Genomic DNA, 21151 nt, shown 5'->3' with positions numbered 1-21151 from the left:
CAATTGCTCGGTCGTGCGACGCTGTACCTAAACAAATTTGGCGTCCTTTTTTTCCCACAAACAGAGCTTTCTTTTGGTGGTATTTGATCACATGTGCGATTTTTTGATCACGCGCTATAAACAAAAAAAGAGCGTCAATTTTGCAAAAATAGCAATATTTTTCACATTTTTTTATATGAAATTCCCCCCAAAAAATGTAAAAATCAAAATTTTTTAACTTTTTTGGCCAATTTGTTTTATGCTACCTATGTTTGGTAAAAAAAAAAAAAAAAAAAAAAAAAAAAAAAAAAAATCGCAAAAAGCGTATTTTGATTGGTTTGCGCAAAAGTTATCGCGTTTACTAACAAAGGGAAAGATTTTTGTCATTTTTGTTGTTTTTTTTTTTTTTAACGTGTAATGGCGGCAATCTGCGATTTTTTTTGCGGTACTGCGACATTGGGGCGGACAGATCGGACCCTTGACTGACATTTTTGACACTTTTGGGGTTACCAGTGACATTTCTACAGTAATCAGTGCTATATATATGCACTGTTACTGTAAAAATACACTGGTAGTGAAGGGGTTAACTTTATTTGAGAGGGAGGGGCTGTGTGTATCCCTAGGGGCGTGCTTTCTACGGTGATTGGCTGTGGCTTCAGCTGTAAGGACACTGATCAACGGATCTACATACTAGATCCGAGTGATCAGTGTCTTAACAGCAAGGAGAATGACAGGTGGCTTGTTTACACAAGCTGCCTGACATTCTCCCTCTCCCCCGCCGATCGCAGAGTGACCGGCGGACATCGGGTCCGCCGGTCACACGCGCGGGGGGGGGGGGGGGTCCGTGACCACGCGGGAGCGCGCCTCCGGGGGCGCGCGCTCGCTCCCTAGACCCTCACAAGCTAGTGACGTAGCCCTACGTCACTTTGCCTGTGAGGGGCTGACTGCCGACTTAGATCGGCGTTAGGCAGTCGGCAAGTGGTTAATAAACCTGTAATGAATGAATGGCAGTGCCTTCTAAAAAAAAAAACTTTATCACCAACTGACAATATAGAAGAATCCCCTATTTTTAACCAGTTCCCTAAGCTCACCTTGGGTAGTTTTCTCTAGGTCCATTCTACTAAGGCTTCATGTACATGTTTGAAAACCTTTTCTGAACGCTGGAACTTGACAGCCAGTAACTGAAGGTTCAAAACTTCTGTTTTGCCAAGTTCACGTGCCGCGTTTAGCGGCATTTGCGTTTAGAACCGTTTTTACAATTTAAAATGGTGAGAAATGTATGATGTAAAATCACCTATAAAACAAAACGCTTATAAACGCAAGTTACTGCGTTTAGATGTGTTTGCACGCTGTTACAAGCATATGGCCTTTCAAATGCCAATAAACTTCCGTCTGAACGCATTTTGGAGAGTGTACATGGACAGATAATATAACAGTGGAGAGTTCAAGGGCTGCTGAAAAAAATCCCCAACTGCTCCTAAACGTCCGTTTATCAGCAGCAGTGTACATGAGGTCTTACTGAACAAAATGTGTTTTTACGTGCAATACATTTTAAATGGGAAAAACAAGGATGTTTAAAAATATTTTGCAAAAGTAAAAAAGTGTAAATGTATAGTGAGATGAGAAAACGGGCAAAGAAATTAATTTTAACAACCTTTTAAAGTTTTACTAAACCCTACATTTACTATATTTGGTCTCCCACAGAACACAGAACAAGGAAATGCAATTATTTTAGTAAATATAAACTGCTAAATGCCTTTTCTCATCAGAAGTTAGAAGTCACAAGACTACTCTATCAGTGTCTGGTTAAAGCTTGTAGGAGGAGTTTTCATTCTCCCGTGACTGTCCTATGAAGATGCAGGACCAAACTGAGCATGTGCAGCTTGTCCCCAAGCCTCTGTACCATCAGGAGATGGCTTAGGGCAGGGGTCTTCAAACTACGGCCCTCCAGTTGTTCAGGAACTACAATTCCCATCATGCCTCGTCGTGTCTATGAATTTCAGAGTTTTCCAATGCCTCATGGGATGTATAGTTCTGCAACAGCTGGAGGGCTGTAGTTTGAGGATCCCTTGCTTAGGGGCTCTGAAAGTAGGGGAGGATGAGAGAAGACAGGTTCAAACAGCCTTTTTACACAATGCAGAGGATTAACCTCTTAGGTTCCACAGTGAAAATAACAAGCATGCTTTACTGCATATACACACAGTGATTTAACGGTTGTGGGTTTAGTAACACAGTTGTGCGTTTAGTAACACTAAGTTTCCAGTGTTCACAAAAATTGCTGCCAAATATGATCTACTCAGCTTATAAATAACTCAATTATTCACCCCCTGGGCGCCATCATCTTGCTTTTTGCACAACATTCATATGGTAAATTCGGACTGTCAATTGTAGCCTGCATGAAATGCCCTGTGCATATGTCAGAAGCTAGGGTGAAAAGGATCGAAATGGAATTGAGTGACTTAGCCGTTTACTTATCACAGCAAGTGAACAATTGTTTAATAATATCAATGTGGGAATAGAAAAATTCACTTTCAAGTGATTGTAAAGTCATGTGGTTTTTCTTTTAAAAAAAACAAACATGTTATTCTTACCTCCTCTGTGCAGATGATTTTGCACAGAGTGGCCCTGATCATCCTCTTCTGGGGTCCCTCTTCGCTGCTTCTGGCTCTCTTCTGTTGATTGCCCCACAAGCAGCTTGTAATGGGGGCACCCGAGCCAAGCTGCAGCTCCGTGTGTCTATTCAGACACGGAGCTGACATTCAGCCCTGCCCCCACTCTCTCCTGATTAGCTGACAGCAGCGGGAGCTAATGGCGCTGCTGCTGTGTCTCAGCCAATCAAGAGGGAGAGTCCCGGACGGCCGAGGGACTTGTGAACATTGCTGGAGTGAGATGGGGCTCAGGTAGGTATTAGGGGGTGCTGGGGAGGCTGCTATACCCAGAAGGCTTTTAATCTTAATGCATAGAATGCATTTAGATAAAAAACCTTCTGACTTTATAACTTCTTTAAGAAAGGTAAAAACTTCAGCGCTAAAGGCTTGTTAACATGGGTGGCTGGAACCATATCACAATTTTTAAAATACAGAAATGTATGAAAGGTGGGAAGTACGGTAAGTAAAGTGCTGAGGCATCTAAGTAATACGTATATAAAACCTAAACTTTTTGCTTTCCAAGTCTCCAGTGTCATGACCCATCAAGGTTCTTATATTTGCCCTCCATTATACCCATTTCAAACTCAAATAAGAGTGTCTCTCTACATTGTAAAAGTAGTCAAGAATTCATGGGAAACTGTGTGATACCATTTTATGCCTCCTGCACACTGCTTTTATAAACGCTTTTCTCTTGGCAGGAGAAAAGCAGCTTCAAAAGACATGCCTAATACGCATTTTTGCAAATGTATTTGGTAGCTTTAAGGGCTTGCGTATTTATTTAATTGACCAGAATATTAGTTTATTCAGGCCATCTCGGTCATCCAAGACCTACAAGCCACCTGCAAGAGAAACAGTGTGAGAACTGGTGCTGTATACACCACTTTTGTGATCACCTATTTCCTGCCATATTGTATGTGCCTTTCAAATTAAAAAGAGTGGGACGACTAAAGCTATAGAGCAATGCCTGGGCAAAAAAAAAAAACAAAATACTGAGTAGGCAGGCTGTGCTCCCTATATGAATCAAGGTTTCATTTTAATTCTGAGAGAAGTTTACTTTTAATAAGTGTTGTAGTATCAATTTAGATACAAAGACCAAACTTAACCACTTCTGGACCAGAAGGATTTGCCCCCTTAATGACCAGGCCATTTTTTGCAATTTGGCACTGCGTTACTTTAATGGAAAATTGCGCGGTCCTGCGACGCTGTACCCAAATATAATTGATATCCTTTTTTTCCCACAAATAGAGCTGTCTTTTGGAGTTGAGAGTTAGGTTAAAAGAGTAAGTATATAAACCTGTGATCATTGGGATTTGGTAAAAAGTTGAAGCATTGGCTTTGCTTGCATACAGGATATGTCCGAGTGTTTGAAAGTTGGTTTTATTGGTCTGTAACCCCTTGAGCCCGCAGCACAGTGTGCTCCCAGCACAAAGACCTGGGTCTCACCGGGAGCCCCTGGTCCTCTACTTATGATTGGGACCTGGAACTCCCGGTTCTGGGTCACCGGATCGCTGTAAAAGCCTCCGATTGGCTACCACAGTGATTAGTCACTGTGAGCCGGCCACTGGGTTTCTTTCTGTGATTGGAGTGGAAAGATACATTGTAGGTCTCAAAGAAACAAAAGAATTGTGAGCAAAAAAAAATTAAATTAAGAAAAAGATACCTAGATTAAGGTTTGATCTAAATCAGTCCCAGAGTTAGTGTTCGGGTCAAGTAAGGGACAAAGGTCCTGGTCAGTATATTTTAGGCAGGATTTTTTTTTTTTTTTTTAAAGCATTTTTAAATTAGTATCAGTATCAGTGTGTTTTAAGAAGGATGGGGAAAAAAAAAAAGCAAAATGCCCACTATTGTGTACTATGTGGTATCGCTGCGATTGTACGGAGCATGAGAATTTATTTTGGGTTGTTTTTTGGTGGTAGGTTACGGTAGTAACAAGAAATATACAGCTAACATTTTTTATTATACTATTTTGAGCCAGTTTTCATTTGATGATAATAACCATAAAAAAAACACACACACCAGGAGATATCCATTACCATTTACCACCAAATGAAAACCCAATTTGCCATGGAAAAAAAAAACAAGGTATAATCCACCCGGATACACAAAGTAGTTGTGATGATATGTACGGTTTAAAAACACATCTCAAAGAAGCAAAACTGTACTTAGGCATTAACATTTACCCTTAGGCGCAAAAAAGCATAAAAACATTCATACAGAATTGCGGTGTTTAGGATTCATCTGTTTTAGTAATACAAAAAAAAAAAAGAAAAATGACCCCTACCAGAAGTGAAAAGTTCCAGAGAACAAACTTTTCAGATGTGATCTACAGAATTTCTTCAATTATAACTTCTACAATATTTCAAACCTAACAGATAAATACATAATGGCATTTGAGTTTTAAGTGGAAATGGTTGTGGTTCTAATTTGTTGCCCTGTTAATTCTCTCAAGGATTCAGGCAGTGCCAACTCCAACACAGTCTCTGTTCTATAGCTGCAGTCTCTGTAGTGTACAATATATACTCAAAACTGTGACAAAGGGGGAGATTTACTAAAACTTGTGTACACAGAATCTGGTAAAGCTGTGCATAATAACCAATCAGCTTCTAGCTTCATCTTATTCAATTAAAGCTTTGACAAAAAGATTAGAAGCCGATTGGTTACTATACACAGTTGCACCTGATTCTGTGTGCACCAGTTTTAGTATATCTCCCCCAAAGTTTCCAATTTAAGAAGCAGGTAAGTCACTCTACAAACCGAACACTGTCTACAAGCCGACTGTTGCCACTGCAAACCGGTGGACGTATGTAACCAGCTGTGTGAAAAAGGCCTTAAAGAATATGTTAACCCAAACTTTCATATTCCTGATATGTGCCAGCTGTACCATGTTCTTGTAAGAAAAAGTATCATCTTCTCTTTGTATTGCTTTCTTTGTGCAAAATCCCTGGTGTCCCTGTCAATCTCTCTGCTTTCCTAATAAAAACTAAGTACACTAGGCATGAGAGCACATCATGGTCAGTTTTCTAGCTGTGCTGGGAACTCAGCCTCTCTCCCCCAATGTTCAGACTTGTGCTGACACACACCCATGCACAGCCATTCACTGGGAAACTCAGTGTGCGGTTTTCTTCCCCAGATCTGAGCCCCTTGCCCATGTCCATTGTTCCTTCTGAAGGTCCTCCTCTGATTTTCATTTGAATGAAGGAATCGTGTTGCCTTCCCTGTGTCCCAGGCCTAAGCATCCTAAGGAAATTGCTTTGCATTCCCTGGATGTGGTTCGGGACACCAGGGATTTCGCACAAAGAAAGCAATACAAAAGAGAACATGATACTTTTTCTAACAAGAACATGGTACAGCTGGCACATATCAGGAATATGAAAGTTTGGGTTAACATATTCTTTAAAGCCTCTTTCACACAGCTGGTTACATATATCCACAGGTTTGCAGTGGCAACAATCGGCGGATTCTTGAGGCTGGAATGACCAGGGCATGTAATTAGCAGGGGTTGCTCAGTCTACTTAAATACTTAAAAGGCTAGACATAGCCAACCAGGTAATATGGAGCCAACCAGGTAACATGGAGCTCAACAATCAACAACAGGAGCTCACCTGAAAAAAAAAAAATATAAAAACACCCTCGAAGACGACAAATCCTCTAAACAACAGCCTGCAAAACCTTGCAACCGAAGGAAGCATCTGCAGATGCCAACACATCCACCTCATAAAACTTTGTGAAAGTGTGCAGCAGATGACCAGGTAGTCGCCTTGCAAACCTGCATCACTGACGCCTGATGACGGAACGCCCAGGAGGCACGAAGCGCCTGAGTAGAGTGTGCCTTAACAGGGAAAGGAGGAACCTGACCCTTAATGGCATAAGCCTGAACCACAGTCTGTCTAATCGATCTGGAAATGGTCGCAGCAGAAGCAGTCAGCCCTTTCCAAGATCCATCTGTGAGGACAAATAGTGAGTCTGACTTTCTCAAAGACTCTGTAGCTGCCAGGTACACCCTTATTGCCCGAACCACATCCAGGGAATGCAAAGCAATTTCCTTAGGATGCTTAGGCCTGGGACACAGGGAAGGCAACACGATTCCGTCATTTAAATGAAAATCAGGAGGACCTTCGGAAGGAAAAATGGACATGGACAAAGAACCACCTTATCCTTGTGAACTACCAGGTAAGGTGGACAAGAGAGCACCGCCAGCTCCAACGTGACCACCAAAAAGGCCACCTTCTGGGATAACGTAAGCAAGAGAACCTCCCGTATATTTTCAAAGGGAGGCTTCTGGAGAACCGACAACACCAAATTGAGGTCCCACTGCGGCAATGGAGACCGCACTGGCGGAACCAAGTGTCTCACTCCCTGGATAAAAGGACACACCAAGGAGTATGTGGCCAACGTACGCTGAAAGAAAACAGCCAAAGCTGAGACCTGGCCCTTGATGTTACTCAAGGCCAGGCGCTGCTCAACCACTCGTTGGGAGTTAAGCAAAGATCCGAGTCACCGAAATGGAGCGAGAGTGAACCCTGAGGAATTCACACTACGCAATGTACGACTTCCAAGGACAATGGTAAATCTTCCTAGAAGTAGATTTTCTAGTTTTTAACAGCGTAGGAATCACCAATTCAGACAACCCTCTATCCTTCAGCACATGGCTTACAGCGAAGCTGTCAAAGCCAGCGACTGTAAAGCAAGATGGAAGATTGGCTCTTGAGACAGCAGATCTTCCCTGAGAGGAATTCTCCAAGGAGCATCGGTGACCAGCCGTACCAGATCAGCGTACCAAGACCAGCGAGGTCAGTCTGGAGCCACTAGGATGACTTGAAATCCATTCTGCCTCGATCCTGCGCAGGAGTCTCGGCAGAAGCTTGAGAGGAGGAAAGGCTTAAATCAGACGATACTGACTCGAAGGAGCCACTAATGCGTCTGTGGCATTAGCTAGAGGATCCGGAGACCGTGCCACAAACATCTGCACTTTCCTGCTGAGGCAAGAGGTCAAAAGATCCCCCTCGGGAGTACCCAACCAGAGACACAACTGATGAAACATCTCCGGATGAAGTGACCATTCACCCTTGTTCAACACCTGTCGATGGAGGTAATCCGCCTGCCAACTTTCCACCCCTGGAATGTGTACAGCAGAGAGGGCTGAAACAATTACAGTAGTTCTGCCCACCTTAGAATGCCGAGTACTTCCCGAGCCGCCAGAACACTTCTTGTGCTTCCTTTGCGATTGACATAGGCCACGGACATGGCATTGTCCGATTGAATCCGTACCGGACACCCCTGGAGCCAACTTGTCCAATGAGCCAGACAAAGTCTGATCGCTCGGAGCTCCATTACATTGATCAATAGCCTAAACTCTTTCAGGGTCAAGACCCCCTGAGCACACTCTGTGCCGAGGACGCCTCCCCACCCGGACAAGCTGGCGTCCGTGGCAACGACCGTCCAGTACATAGGAAGAAATTATTTTTCCTGACAAAGTGTCGGATAACGAAGCCACCAAACCAGGGACCCCCTCGTACTCTGGCTCAACAGGATTGGATTGTCTAGAGACGGAGGATCCTTGTTCCATTTCACCAGAATCTGCTTTTGCAGAGATCTACTGTGGAACTGTGCAAACGGAACTGACTCAAAGGAAGGCCCAGCACCCCCATGCAAGTCAGAAGAGATGCCCGTCTGCTGGACAGCAGAAGTTGAATTGCCTCCTGCAATGTATGAAGTTTTTCCTGAGGACGAAACACTGGCTGAGGCTGAGTCCAGCGTCAGACCCAGATAGTCCATACTTGTGGGTGGAACCAGAGCTGACTTCTGAAGATTCAGAAACCAACCAAACTCTTTCAGAGTAATCTCCAAGTTGTCCAATAGAGCAGATCGTCCCAATACCCCAGTCCCGCTATCCCCCACTGACGCAGCAATGTAAGCACCAGGGCCAATACTTTTGTAAATACCCATTTACCCAAGGAGCGGTGGTGAGACCAAATGGTAACGCTACAAACTGATAATGCTCCTCGCCCACGGCAAAGCGGAGGAAGCTCTGGTTGGTGGCACATATTGGGTTGTGAAGGTAGGCGTCCTTGATGTCAATGGAACCGAGGACATTCCGCCATTCCACTGATGTAGGGACGTCACGACCTTGCGAATGGATTCCATTTGTAACTTCTGTACCCGCACAAAGCAGTTTAGCGCCTTGAGGTCCAAAATGGGTCGCGACTTGCCTTCCTTCCTGGGAACTGTAAACAGGTTTGAGTAAAAACCTTGAAAACGTTCCGATGTCGGAAGAATCACACCTTGAAGTAACAAGTCTTGCACTGCCCCATAGAGATTCCCTAAGTGATCAGGGGACAAGTGCAGGTTGGAAGGGAAGAACCTTTTCTGAGGGTACGATCGAAACTCGATCTTGTAGCTGGACTTTGTGGCCCCCCTTGTCCTGGATCAGAGAGGTCCACGGATACAGAAACCAGCGAATAAGTCCCTGCACCCCAGATACGGGTGAGGGTGCCCCTTCAAGCGGAGGTAGTTTTGTCTGCAGGTCAGTCAGAACCCGCTCGGGGCTTGCCGTGCCAAGACATCTTAGAACCCCCGGTGGAGGCCCTTAAGGGCCTAGATTCCTTGTCTTGAGACCCTGATGGACGAAAAGGCCGTTTGGGAGCCGAAAAGAAAGGCCCCCGCCTGGGATGGGACTCCTTACCCTTGGAAGCCTGAGGAAGAAGAGTACTCTTTCCCCATGTAAGGCCTTTGATGATGTCATCCAAGGAAGCTCCAAACAGGAGATCCTGCACAAATGGAAGATCGGATAAGGCCTTCTTAGAAGCCTGGTCCGCAGGCCAGCATTTTAGCCTGATAATACACTGCAGGACCACTGCTGAGACAGACAGTCCAGAAATCAAGGGAGCAGAATCCAAAGAGGCATCACAGGCAACCGTAGCCCTTGGACTAACTGATCCGCCAGCTCCGCAAAGGCAGGGGGGAGCTATTCCCCCTCCAGGTCCAGGCGTAAAGGTTTTGCCCACTCTGTTATTTACTATTGCCTTGCGACACCAAGGCAATAGTAAATACTGGTCTAAGTGCCGAACCAGCCACAGTGAACATATGGCCCCCGACCTCCTATCTGCCAGATCTGTGAAGACCGGGGACTCTCCAACCGGCATTACGGTGGCTTTATTCAACCTGAAAACTGGGGAGTCCACTACAGGAGGAACCATCCATTTTTTAATGAGGGAATCCTCATAGGAGTACCGCATTGCAAAATGCTTAGAGATCGCAAAAAATGGATTTTTGTAAAATCTTACCGTAAAATCCTTTTCTCTTAGCTCATTGACAGACGTAGTCCTCGGTGATACAGCACCTTCGGGTTATGTTGCCTCCACAGGAGCAGGACTAGACAGGAAATTAAAAAGCTCTGGCCACACCCTAGGGGAAGTCCCAGAGGGTATATCCTCTCTCTCTCTGCCTCAGCAAATCAGTTATGTGAAAAAGCAGTCTTTAGAGATTTTAACCCAACCCAACTCAAAAAACAGAGGGGCGGGGACTACGTCTGTCAATGAGCTAAGAGAAAAGGATTTTACGGTAAGATTTTACAAAAATCCATTTTTCTCTCTCGCTCATTGACAGACGTAGTCCTCGGTGATACAGCACCTTCGGGACGTCCCAGAGCAGTATCACAAATGAGGGGTGGGAAAATGTAAATCAAATCCCAATCTAGAAGGCCCAACCGGTGCCAACTAGAAGTTTACAATGCTCATCCTTAATGATGAGACTCAACAAAAAAGAGAAATTTTTTTTTTTTTTTTTTTTTTTCCAAACAGAAAAAAACCCTCGAGGTACACCACCGGTCTCCTCAAATTGCGGCCTGCAAAACCTTGCGGCCAAATGAGGCATCCGCCGATGCCGTCACATCAATTTTATAGAATTTTGTAAAGGTATGTACCGACGACCAGGTGGCCGCCTTACATACCTGGACCACTGACGCCTGATGGCGAAAGGCCCAGGAAGTACTGAGCGCTCGAGTGGAGTGCGCCCTAACAGGGAACGGAGGACTCTGACCCTTAATAGAATAAGCCTGTACCACCGTTTGTCTAATCCATTTGGCAATGGTCGCGGCAGATGCAGGCAAACCCTTTCTGGGGCCATCCGTGATCACAAAAAGTGAATCCGTCTTACGGAATGATTCCGTAGCTTTCAGGTATACCCTGATTGCCCGAACCACATCTAAAGAATGCAACGCATGTTCCCGATGATGCTTGGGCTGAGGACACAAGGAAGGTAGTACAATATCTTCATTCAGATGAAAATCTGAAACCACCTTAGGAAGAAAAGATGGCTTAGGATGAAGTACTACCTTATCCCTATGAATCACTAGGTATGGGGACTGGCATGATAATGCAGCCAGTTCTGACACCCTGCGAGCAGAAGTGATAGCCACCAAGAAGGCCACCTTCTGGGATAAAGTAAGCAAGGGAATCTCCCTGATGTTTTCAAAGGGAGGTTTCTGTAGAACCGACAAAACCAATTTAAGATCCCAGGGCGGTAAGGGCGCGCGGACTGGTGGAGCCAGGTGCCGCACCCCCTGGATGAAATTCCGCACCAAGGACTTGGTAGCTAAAGGCTTCTGAAAGAAGATTGCTAATGCTGAAACTTGACCCTTGATGGTGCTCAAGGCTAGCTTCTGCTCAACCCCTTGTTGCAAAAAGGCCAATATTCGAGTCACCGAATAGGTACGTGGAGGAAATCCTAAAGATTCGCACCATGCAATATAAGTCTTCCATGTGTGATAATAGACCTTGCTGGAAGTCGCTTTCCTTGCTTTAATAAGGGTAGGAATGACTGAAGTAGACAAACCTCTGTCCTTCAGTACTTGGGTCTCAATGGCCAGGCCATTAAACCCAGCGACTGTAAAGCACAATGGTAAATTGGTCCTTGAGACCACAGACACTCCCTGAGACGAAGTTCCCACGGAACGTCTGCGACTAACATGTCCAAGTTGGCCAGGCCGGCTTGACGAGGCCAGCCTAGAATTTCTAGGACCACTGGCGCTGATTGGATCTGAACCAGGCGTCCCTAGAGGTATCTGGCCCCGACCATCCGAGAAAGTCTGGTCGTTTTCTGTTCCCACACATTTATCAGATACCTGATTGTTATCAGGAAGGGTGATCTTTTCTGGTTGAACCTCAGGGACCGAAGTCACCCGACTAGAGGCTTCTTGGCCTATCTGGTCAACCAGATCCGATTCCTGTGAGGTATAGGGACTAATCTTAGGAAAAGGTAAAGGAAAAGATCTATTCAGGGAACGGTAACTACCGCTTCCTGTAGTACTTAAATGTTGGAAGGGAAGAATCGCACCGGTAGTAGTGGTTGATGCTCGATCTAATGTCCTGAATACCGGTGAAAACGTCCCCCCACCCTGAAACCGGGTGGGGGCGCACCTTCAGGCTGTGTACTCCTTTGCTTCGGGTTTGGCTGGGTTGGTCCTCTGTTTGTCCGACCAGCCCTTCTTGAACCCTCCTGGAGGAGTCTTGCCTTTCCCGCTTGTTCCAGCCGGGCGCCCTTTATGGGCGGTAAAGAAAGGTCCTCGCTTGTTGCGAGGTCCCTTAGCTTTAGCAGCCTGTGGCAAAAAAGTGCTCTTGCCCCCAGTGGCATCCTTAATGATTTCATCTAGGTTGGCCCCAAATAGACGATTCCCCTGAAAGGGGAGATTTGTCAAGGTCTTTTTGGAACCTAGGTCAGCTGACCAGCATTTTAACCACAGCACACGTCTGAGGATGACCGCTGACATAGATGCATGCCCTAATAGGGGAGTAGTGTCCAAGGCTGCGTCACAGATAAACTGTAGCCCTTGTATAATCTGTTCCATCAAATCAGATGTCTCCTGGGGAATATCTTTTCCCCTAAGGTCTTGGCGTACCATTCTCGCCCATTCCGTAAGTGTCTGGGAAACTAGACCAATAACAATTACTGGTCTAAATGCTGACCCTATCAGAGAGAAGATGGTGCGGGACTCTGCTTCCATCTTTCGATCCACCGGATCCTTGAAGGACGAAGTGTCCTCCACTGGGATAACCGTGGCTTTATTCAGCCTGGAAATAGGTGGATCCACCACTGGTGGTACCGTCCATTTCTTAATGATGGATTCCTCAAACGGATAGCGTCTAGCAATACGCTTGGAAATAGTAAAGGTACGTTTAGAATGCTCCCATTCTCCTTTAATCTTATTACCGAAACACTTGGGTACAGGAAAAACCTTCACCGTTTTGATGGGCTTATTAGTACCAAAAGGAATCTCTGCTTCAGTTGCCTCTGCCGGTAAAACCTCAAGTTTTAAGGTTTCCTGCACTGCCACAACTAGTGCGTCCACCAATGCTTCTTCCTGAATTATAGCGGGAGAAGAAACGTCCTCCTCACTATCTGAGGGAGCTTTACCTGAGATAACAGCCCTTGCAGAGGGACCTGCAACTGCAGTGACCATCTCTGAATCTGAGTCAGAGGTGTCAGATAGTATAGGGGTAGGCGGGGGTCGCTTCCTTGACCCCCGTCCCTGACAGGCCGCCTCCACCCGAGCCACCATAGACTCCAAAATTGCTGTAAATGACTCTACACTCTGTGCACCGGCGGGTCCCGTGGCCCCCTCGAGGGAAACAGGTGGGGGAATATGTGTGGCAGGGTCCATGATAATTCCAGTCACTTCCTGGATAATATAATTCAAAAATAAAAAACTTTTTTTTTTTTCAGACCCCCAGCGCCACAAAAAAACCCCTTAGTGTTACCTGCTAGGGATCCCTATCGATCGAGAGAGAGAGAGATAGACCCCCAGGCTCACCACTTGATGCTCAGAGTTTAACTGCAACAGGTTACAGCGCTGTCTTGACAAACAGGAAGTCTTTTGGCTGGCTGCCCAGGAAGAAAGGAGGCGGCTCCGCCCCTCTGCACGCCTTCCGGCGCCTCCCCTAGCTCCACGAGGTGTTTGGATCACCTCAAACATGGCTGCCCCCATGCTGGAGACACGAGGCTACGCCAAAATGGCGGCTCGTGCGATCCAGCAAAAAAAATGGCGGCGGCCTGTACTGAATAGCGGTGTGCTGCAGGGCACACAACACTCTCTCTGCATGGGGATTTGGCGTGGTTGGCGGTACCGGCCCTGGCGGACCGCATGGCCGTTCGGGAGGTCTGCTTATAGCTGGAGATCTGATTTAGGAAGGCAGTCTACATGTCCGTGGCTTCTGACTGGTAGGTAGCTTATTCTTATCACAGTAAGATTCCCAGAATGCCACTGATTACAATCTTTTAAACATGTATACAATTAGATTGTTAGCTCCCAAACCAAGCCTCCTGGCTTTTTGCACATAAAATCACACTCAAAGTAGGAGGATCTGTGTCATGTTATAGGATAGAGAGGGACTCTATCTTACCATACAGAGAGGGGCCCGCGTTCACCACAAGACCCGTCAGGGGAAAAGGGGGAACATACTACTCACCATACCGGAACCAGGCGGGCACCAACTCCTGACAGTACCCCTCTCCACCGGGGCGGGAGGGCTGTCGACCGATATGGACGCCGTGACTCATGGTCTTTGGCGTTTCAGCGAGACGTTTAACTCGCGGGGTCAGTCCCTTAATGGGACTTTGTCGCGGCCGACCCAGCGCGGAGCTATGGCCTGCACGCGCTCGTAGGCTGAACTGGGGTGACCACCGGATCTCAACATCCAGCCCGTCGCCCAGTTCAGCTTTCTTGCTTGAAGATCTCACAGGAACACTGGAGAAAAAAAGCTGTCTAAAAAATCTTTTAAGAAAAAAATCTTGCCAGGACCGAAGATCCCAGCAAGGTATCTAGGTCCTTACTCCTAACTAGACAGAAAATAACTGATTTGCTGAGGCAGAGAGAGAGAGGATATACCCTCTGGGACTGCCCCTAGGGTGTGGCCAGAGCTTTTTAATTTCCTGTCTAGTCCTGCTCCTGTGGAGGCAACATAACCCGAGGGTGCTGTATCACCGAGGACTACGTCTGTCAATGAGCGAGAGAGAAAGGTGCGTTTCAGGTGGGCAGTCAGCCCCGGCCAGGCAGAGTGACGTAGATCTACGTCGCAAGCCTGTGACCGGCTTTTGAGCCAATAGGGGGCGAGCGCGCGCCTGCTGGGGCGCGCGCCCGCCCTGGCTCGTTCATGGAGGAGTCCGCACGTGTGACCGGCGGACCCGATGTCCGCCGGTCACACTACGATCGTCGGTAGAGCGGGAGAAAGGCAGGCGGCTTATGTAAACAAGCCGCCTGTCATTCTCCCATGTGTAAAAATTGAGATCAGACGGTTCTACTATGTAGAACCGTTGATCTCTGTTTTTACAATAGGAGACATGTCCCATCACAGTTAGAAACACGCCCCTAGGACACACTTAACCCCTCCCTCTCCAATACAGTTAACCCCTTCACTGCCAGTGTCATTTTTACAGTAACAGTGCATATGCATAGCACTGATTACTGCAGTAATGTCACTGGTAACCCCAAAAGTGTCAAAAATGTCAGTCAAGGGTCCGATCTGTCTGCCACAATGTCGCAGTCCCGCAAAAAAAAAAAAAAAAAAATTGCAGATCGCCGCCATTACTCGTTAAAAAAAAAAAAAACACCAAAAATGACAAAAATCTTTCCCTTTGTTAGTAAACGCGATAACTTTTGCACAAACCAATCCAAATAAGCTTTCTTGCTATTTTTTTACCAAACATATGTAGCATAAAACAAATTGGCTGAAAATGTTAAATTTTGATTTTTACATTTTTTTGGGGGGGAATTTCATATAAAAAAAAAGTGAAAAATATTGTTATTTTTGCAAAATTTACGCTCTTTTTTTGTTTATAGCGCATGATCAAAAAAAAAATCGCACAGGTGATCAAATACCACCAAAAGAAAGCTGTGTTTGTGGGAAAAAAAGGACGTGAAATTCATTTAGGTACAGCGTCGCACGACCGCGCAATTGTCCGTTAAAGTCACGCAGTAAAAAAAAAAAACCCCTGGTCAGGAAGGGGGTAAAATCTTCCGGGGCTTAAGTGGTTAAGGTTTCCCGCACTGATACAATCAGTGCATTCACTAGCGCCTTTTCATGTGCGGCTAGAGGAGCAGAGGAATCATTCTCACTATCTGAGCACGCAGGGTGCGTGGACACAGATCCCGAAGGGTAACTCGCATCCGCAACGGTCGAATCAGATTCTGGATCTGATAAGACAGAGAAAATTGGTGAAGGCGGGGGACACTTCTTGCTGGCCAGTTTGCCCGGGACCAAATCTACCTTGGACACCAAGGACTCCAGGACCGACGTAAGTGCAGTCAGTTGTTGGGAGCCGGAGGGCCCGACAGCTTCTGAGAGGGATCAGGTGGTGAAATATACTCCAGGGAGGACTCCATGAAGGGAAAGGGGAACACTGTAAGGGACACCCCACCACCCACGCTGTGGCATCACAAGGTCCAGCACAGAGCACTAACGCTGCAAGAGTAGAGAGGGAGAGAAAACCCCACAACAGGACTCACCACCACCGGTAAAGTACTCACAGCACTGGACTAACTGCACATCTAGGGATCAGCACCAGAGGCCAAGGAGAGGTTCCCACTGCCGAATCACCGTCCATCCGGCTCCAAAAACATGGCCATGTCTATTTTTAAATGGGAAACCACAGGAAAATGGCCACCAAGGCTACACAAACATGGCTGCCGATCTGTAGCATGAAAAGCTACAAGAACATGGCGGCACCACGCGGCTCCCGGGGGCCTCAGCAGCACAAAACAATTATCCCAACAGGAAGGGGGGGGGCCCCAATGGGCGCCCCTCACCAGGCTCATCGCCCTCCCAAGGAACAATCGCCCGGTCGCCGGCGGCGCGCTCCCCCCCAGTGTAACACCCCAGGCTGACCTAAAAAGGTATGTCCACCCCGGGGGGGGGGGGGCAAGAGGCCAGCTAAAGACCACCGAGACAAGGAAGGGGGGAATGCTGACTGGGAGGGAAGGGAGCCCAAGGTCCCACCTTCCAAGGGAGGGGCCAACGTCCACCCCAAAACCCTCCAGGGGTAGAGGGGGGGCAGCTACTTACCACACCAGGAACAGGGTGGGCACCGCTCCGACAGACCACCGCTCCATCGTAATGTGGCTGCTGTTGGCCAGGAGGAAACGCTGCGACTCGTGCCAAGCAGTTCGCATGCGCCCTTGCGAGACGTTTAACTCGCAGGCCAGCCCCCGTCCAGTGGGGCTATGTCGTGACCCACCAAGCACAGAGCTGTGGTCTGCATGCGCACTCTGGTCAGACTGGGGGGGCCCTAAGGATCTAGATTATTATTATTTTGTCGCCCAATCCGACAATCACACAGGAACAAAATTATAAAAAGAAGAAAAAAAAAATTCTATTGAAAAGAAAAATCTGCCAGGACCAGAGATCCCAGCAAGGAACTAGGTCCTTACTCCTGACTAGGCAGAAAAAACTGAATACCTATAGCAGAGAGTGCCCCATAGGTGTAGTCAACTTTTTGTCTGCCCAGTGTCCTACTCCTGTAGGGGCCAGCAAAACCCATCATGAAGAAAAAATACTGTATAAGCATATAATTCAGATATATGTCCTACTTATTTTTGCTGGGTGTGTGGTTTCATAAAACTGTAAATTTCATAGTAACTAACTATTATCAGACTTGCTAACCTGTGCTCTGCTTAGAACCAGATGCCCCACCAACATCGATTTTGGCTTTCTTCTTCTTTGAAGACTCTGTTGAAGCAGAAGAACGCTTCTCCACTGCAGGAGTGCTCAAAGCTCTCTTTTTGAAGAGCTCTCTGTCTCTCAAAAGAGCTGGATCCATGGTGCTGCAAACATAAAAATAAGAAGGAAAACTGTGAGTTTCTTTGAATTTGCTGTAAATCACAGGTTACCTGTTGTGAGAGAAATATGTGGTCTGCCATAGATAACCTCAAGTTTTGAGAATGCTAGGGCTTTGGCACAGAGCACACAGAGATACAGACAATTTCTACACATTCATTCTGGATTTGTTGCTCAGAAGTACTGAAACCAGAAAACCAAGCATCTAGTGTTTTCAAAAAAAGGCCAGCAAAGAAAACCCCATTATTTATCTCATGATAGGTGTAGACAAGTTTGTCCTCCTCACTACTTTCTGTCTATACCCATAGCATTATTTACTCAGATTCAAAGCATTTGTAAACCCTTACATATACCCAGTGAAGTGAACAGCCTCAGATGTTACAGAGATTAAAACAAATCCTCCTACATAGGTTTTACATGTATATCTGCTGTCTTCAGCTCTCTATATTCTTTAGAAAGTGCACATCTTGTGTTACAAATGTTTCCTCCTGTTTCAGCAGTGGGAGGGGAGTCTGGGCATACACCATTTGCGAGCTGATGGGAGGAAAGGCACACACCCAGCCTCCACATAAGCAGACGAATGAAGAAACTTGCAGAGATGTGCTGTGAATAGACAAGCTCTCTGATTATCTCGAAGTCCCTTCCCCAACACAAACTTTTAGCTGCTTTTATCTCCTTTGTCGGAGAGCTTGTCAGAAGTTATCATGCTGATAACAGAGGATCGGAAAAGCAGAAAGACACAGGAACTAGGGCCTTGGAGATAGAGAAGTAAACACTACAGATAGATGTGCCCATGTCAGATTTATAAATGGGGGTTAACATCCACTTTAATATTCCAAGTTCATCAAACACTAAATATGGCCACTGACCAGTTGAACCCCCCCCCCCCCCCCCACACACACACACACACACACACACACACACACACACACACACACACACACACACACAAACACACACAAAGTATTCAGGTAAAGATGCCTGCCATCATCTATCCCAAACAAAGAAAGGCCAATGCCTTTCAGGGACACTGTCACTCCTCCTTCATTAGAGCTGGAGATTTTGGTAAACTTAAAATAAAAGTGCTCAGCTTGGGTTAGTCAAAGAAAAGAGGGTGGAAGATGGTTATTGAACAAAAGCAGTGGATTAGTGGCTGATTCAAGAAGCTTAAATTATGTGCCAAATCAGCGTTTCAGTCCAAATATTCTACCCCATTTCACAGACTAGCCCAGAGAACAGCAGGATCAACGAGGTTCAATGAATATAGAAAACAAATCCCATAGTGGGTATGAACAGTATGTAATACTGCATTTATTAATCATTTTTAATGATGTAGTTTTAATATGTCTATACTTCATACCCATCACAGTGGACCTACCCCCAAAGGGATCTTCAAGAACTGGGTTCTTGAAAGACCTGTATAACATCCTGCGGCTGACTCAATGCATTGCACCAAGTGACAAGGTGGGCACCTATTCAGAATCTAGTGGCCTTAGCAACATTACAAGCCATCCACACAGCCTAGAGTCCAGGTACAGCTCCCAAGGTTTTACTGAGGTTTCCCCAATCTGGATACACAGCTACTGTGCAAGTATAAGAAGACAGTGAGGTGTTGATTAAATAAGAAAAAAAATGAATTCGTAAAATTGATTTCTTTGCAACGGAGAAGTCCATCACCTGCAAAAAAAAAAAACTGAGGACTCCCGGAGTGGGGTAGAGCTATAGGGGTGGTGTCCCAGGATGGTGTCCTCAAAAGTTTGCAGGTATCAAATCACTTGAAGGTATGCACCTATAACTTTGGTGTATGAATATGTTGCCTGTGTCATGCACTATACAATAAAAGTAGAATTATGGGATTTACCCAACTATTCTTCAAAAAGCTCCCTCTATACTTCTAGCACTTATTTTGACTAATCTGTGTAAGAAAGTTCTATATACTTGCCAACTTTTAGCCTGCTCAGGTCACAGGATTTCTCCTATGTCAGCCAGCATCTGCTGCAGGGAAGCGGAAAGCAAACTCAACAGCTGGTTAATGCCAGGAAGTGGTGACATCACCCATAGGTTTACTGAGGCCCACCAGGTAGTGCTCCCTCCTATCCCCTTCAGCAACTGCTAGCTGATACAAGGGTGCCAAAATCATGTGACCGGACCAGAGCTGGCTGAAAATAGGCAAGTATACAAATCCTTCTTACACAGGTTAATTAGCATAGGTGGGAGGGAGGGTTTTTAAGACTAGTTAAAGCCGAAAGTTATACTATAAGATATAATGGTTTCTTGGATCATTGGACTGGAGCTCCCATTGGACTTTCTAACAGTGTAAACCAAGATATAGTAAGTCAATAATTGGGAGAAGGTGCTTCAGGGAGACCACAGACAATAGTGGCGACTAGTTCTTCGCACCCCGCCTGCCTTATTTTGAGCACACCTCCTAAAAAGTAGATCCTCTTAGAACTCAAACAAACAAACAGTCAGTATGACAGCATATTCTGGAGATCAAATATGGCATCTAGCTTTTTTATTTGCATGGAAGGCTTCCTTTAATAGTTGCCGACCCCCCGCCGCAGTTTTACTGCAGCAAGGTGGCTCAGCTGCGCAAACCGTCCTCCCCGCAATGATCTGATTTGGTCCAGAACCGATCAGTCATCAGGTCCAGGCCAATGATTTATGCCCTGGACCTGGTGATCAGTTCTGACCAACGAAAGGCACAGGAAAATTATAAATCTCCTCTCCTGGAGCCCTTTTCGGTTCCAGCGTGAGAGGAGAAAGCCTCAGACAGTGAGTACACCAGCACTACACTGACAGCAGTACACATAGGCACATTTGTCACCCCCTGATCAACCCACAGTTAACCCTTTCACTCCCTGTCACAGTGTCACTATATATCGTATACAGATAATTTACTGATCACTGTATCAGTGTCACTGGTGATGCCAGTTAGTGTCAGCAGCAGTTAGTGTCTGTCCCACATAGGGGATATATGGATGGTACCCAAAACCTAATAAAGATTTCACCCCCTGATCACCCCAAGTTAGTCCCTTCACTGCCCTGTCACAGGGTCACTATTATAGTGTACAGATCTTTTTTCTGATCACTGTAATAGTGTTAGGGTGATGTCAGTTAGCAATAACGTTAGTTAGCATCAATCCAGGATAGCGCCAGATTGCCCGCCACATGATTAGTAATACATGTTATTGGCCAAAATGTCCAAACAGAAAGTACACTAGTGAAGAGGCCTACAGGATGCGGAGCATGACAGATGAGAGCAGTGGGGAAGCCTCACTGTCAGAATCAGGCTCCGTATTCCAACCTGTAGAGAGCAGCGGCACCCTGACTGATAGCTCCGACGACAGAATAGTTGTCCCTGCTAAGGTCAAGCGTACCTGACCCCGTTCTTGTGTTGCTGAGGTGCAACAATCACATGGTTTCCGTATGCAGCAGTGTCGGTTATAGTGCTGCTCAACCTTCTGGTGAACTGGCAAGCACCAGCGGCCTAGTACATCCTGGTGGTAGTCAAACCAGCACTGCAGTAGCACTTGGTGACGTGGCGAGTCCCATAAGTGCAGTTCAAGCTGGTGCAGTGGCTAGCACAAAGTTGTGTCCTGCAGCCTCCAAGAATTCGAAGACAGGCCCATAGAGCCCATAGTGTCCTTCCTGATGCGCTTGCAAATCCTGATTGGGAGCCCAACACTTCTGCAGCGC

The 21151-nt window shown here is 46.2% G+C and overlaps 1 protein-coding gene across 1 annotated transcript in view; it reads right to left on the bottom strand.

Moving 5' to 3' along the window:
• GTF2E2 (general transcription factor IIE subunit 2) overlaps positions 1 to 17442 on the bottom strand; it is a 194267-nt gene extending 176825 nt beyond the window's left edge. Inside the window, exon 1 of the mRNA XM_082243449.1 lies at positions 17279 to 17442. Coding sequence (XP_082099575.1) covers positions 17279 to 17435 — 157 coding nt within the window. The 5' untranslated portion in view covers positions 17436 to 17442. The remainder of the gene's footprint in view (positions 1 to 17278) is intronic.
• Between the last annotated feature and the right edge of the window lie 3709 nt (positions 17443 to 21151).

Source organism: Pelophylax lessonae, assembly GCF_965119305.1.
Source record: "Pelophylax lessonae genome assembly, chromosome: 1".
NCBI classification, from domain to species: domain Eukaryota; kingdom Metazoa; phylum Chordata; class Amphibia; order Anura; family Ranidae; genus Pelophylax; species Pelophylax lessonae.
This window is presented reverse-complemented; position numbering and strand designations above follow the sequence as displayed.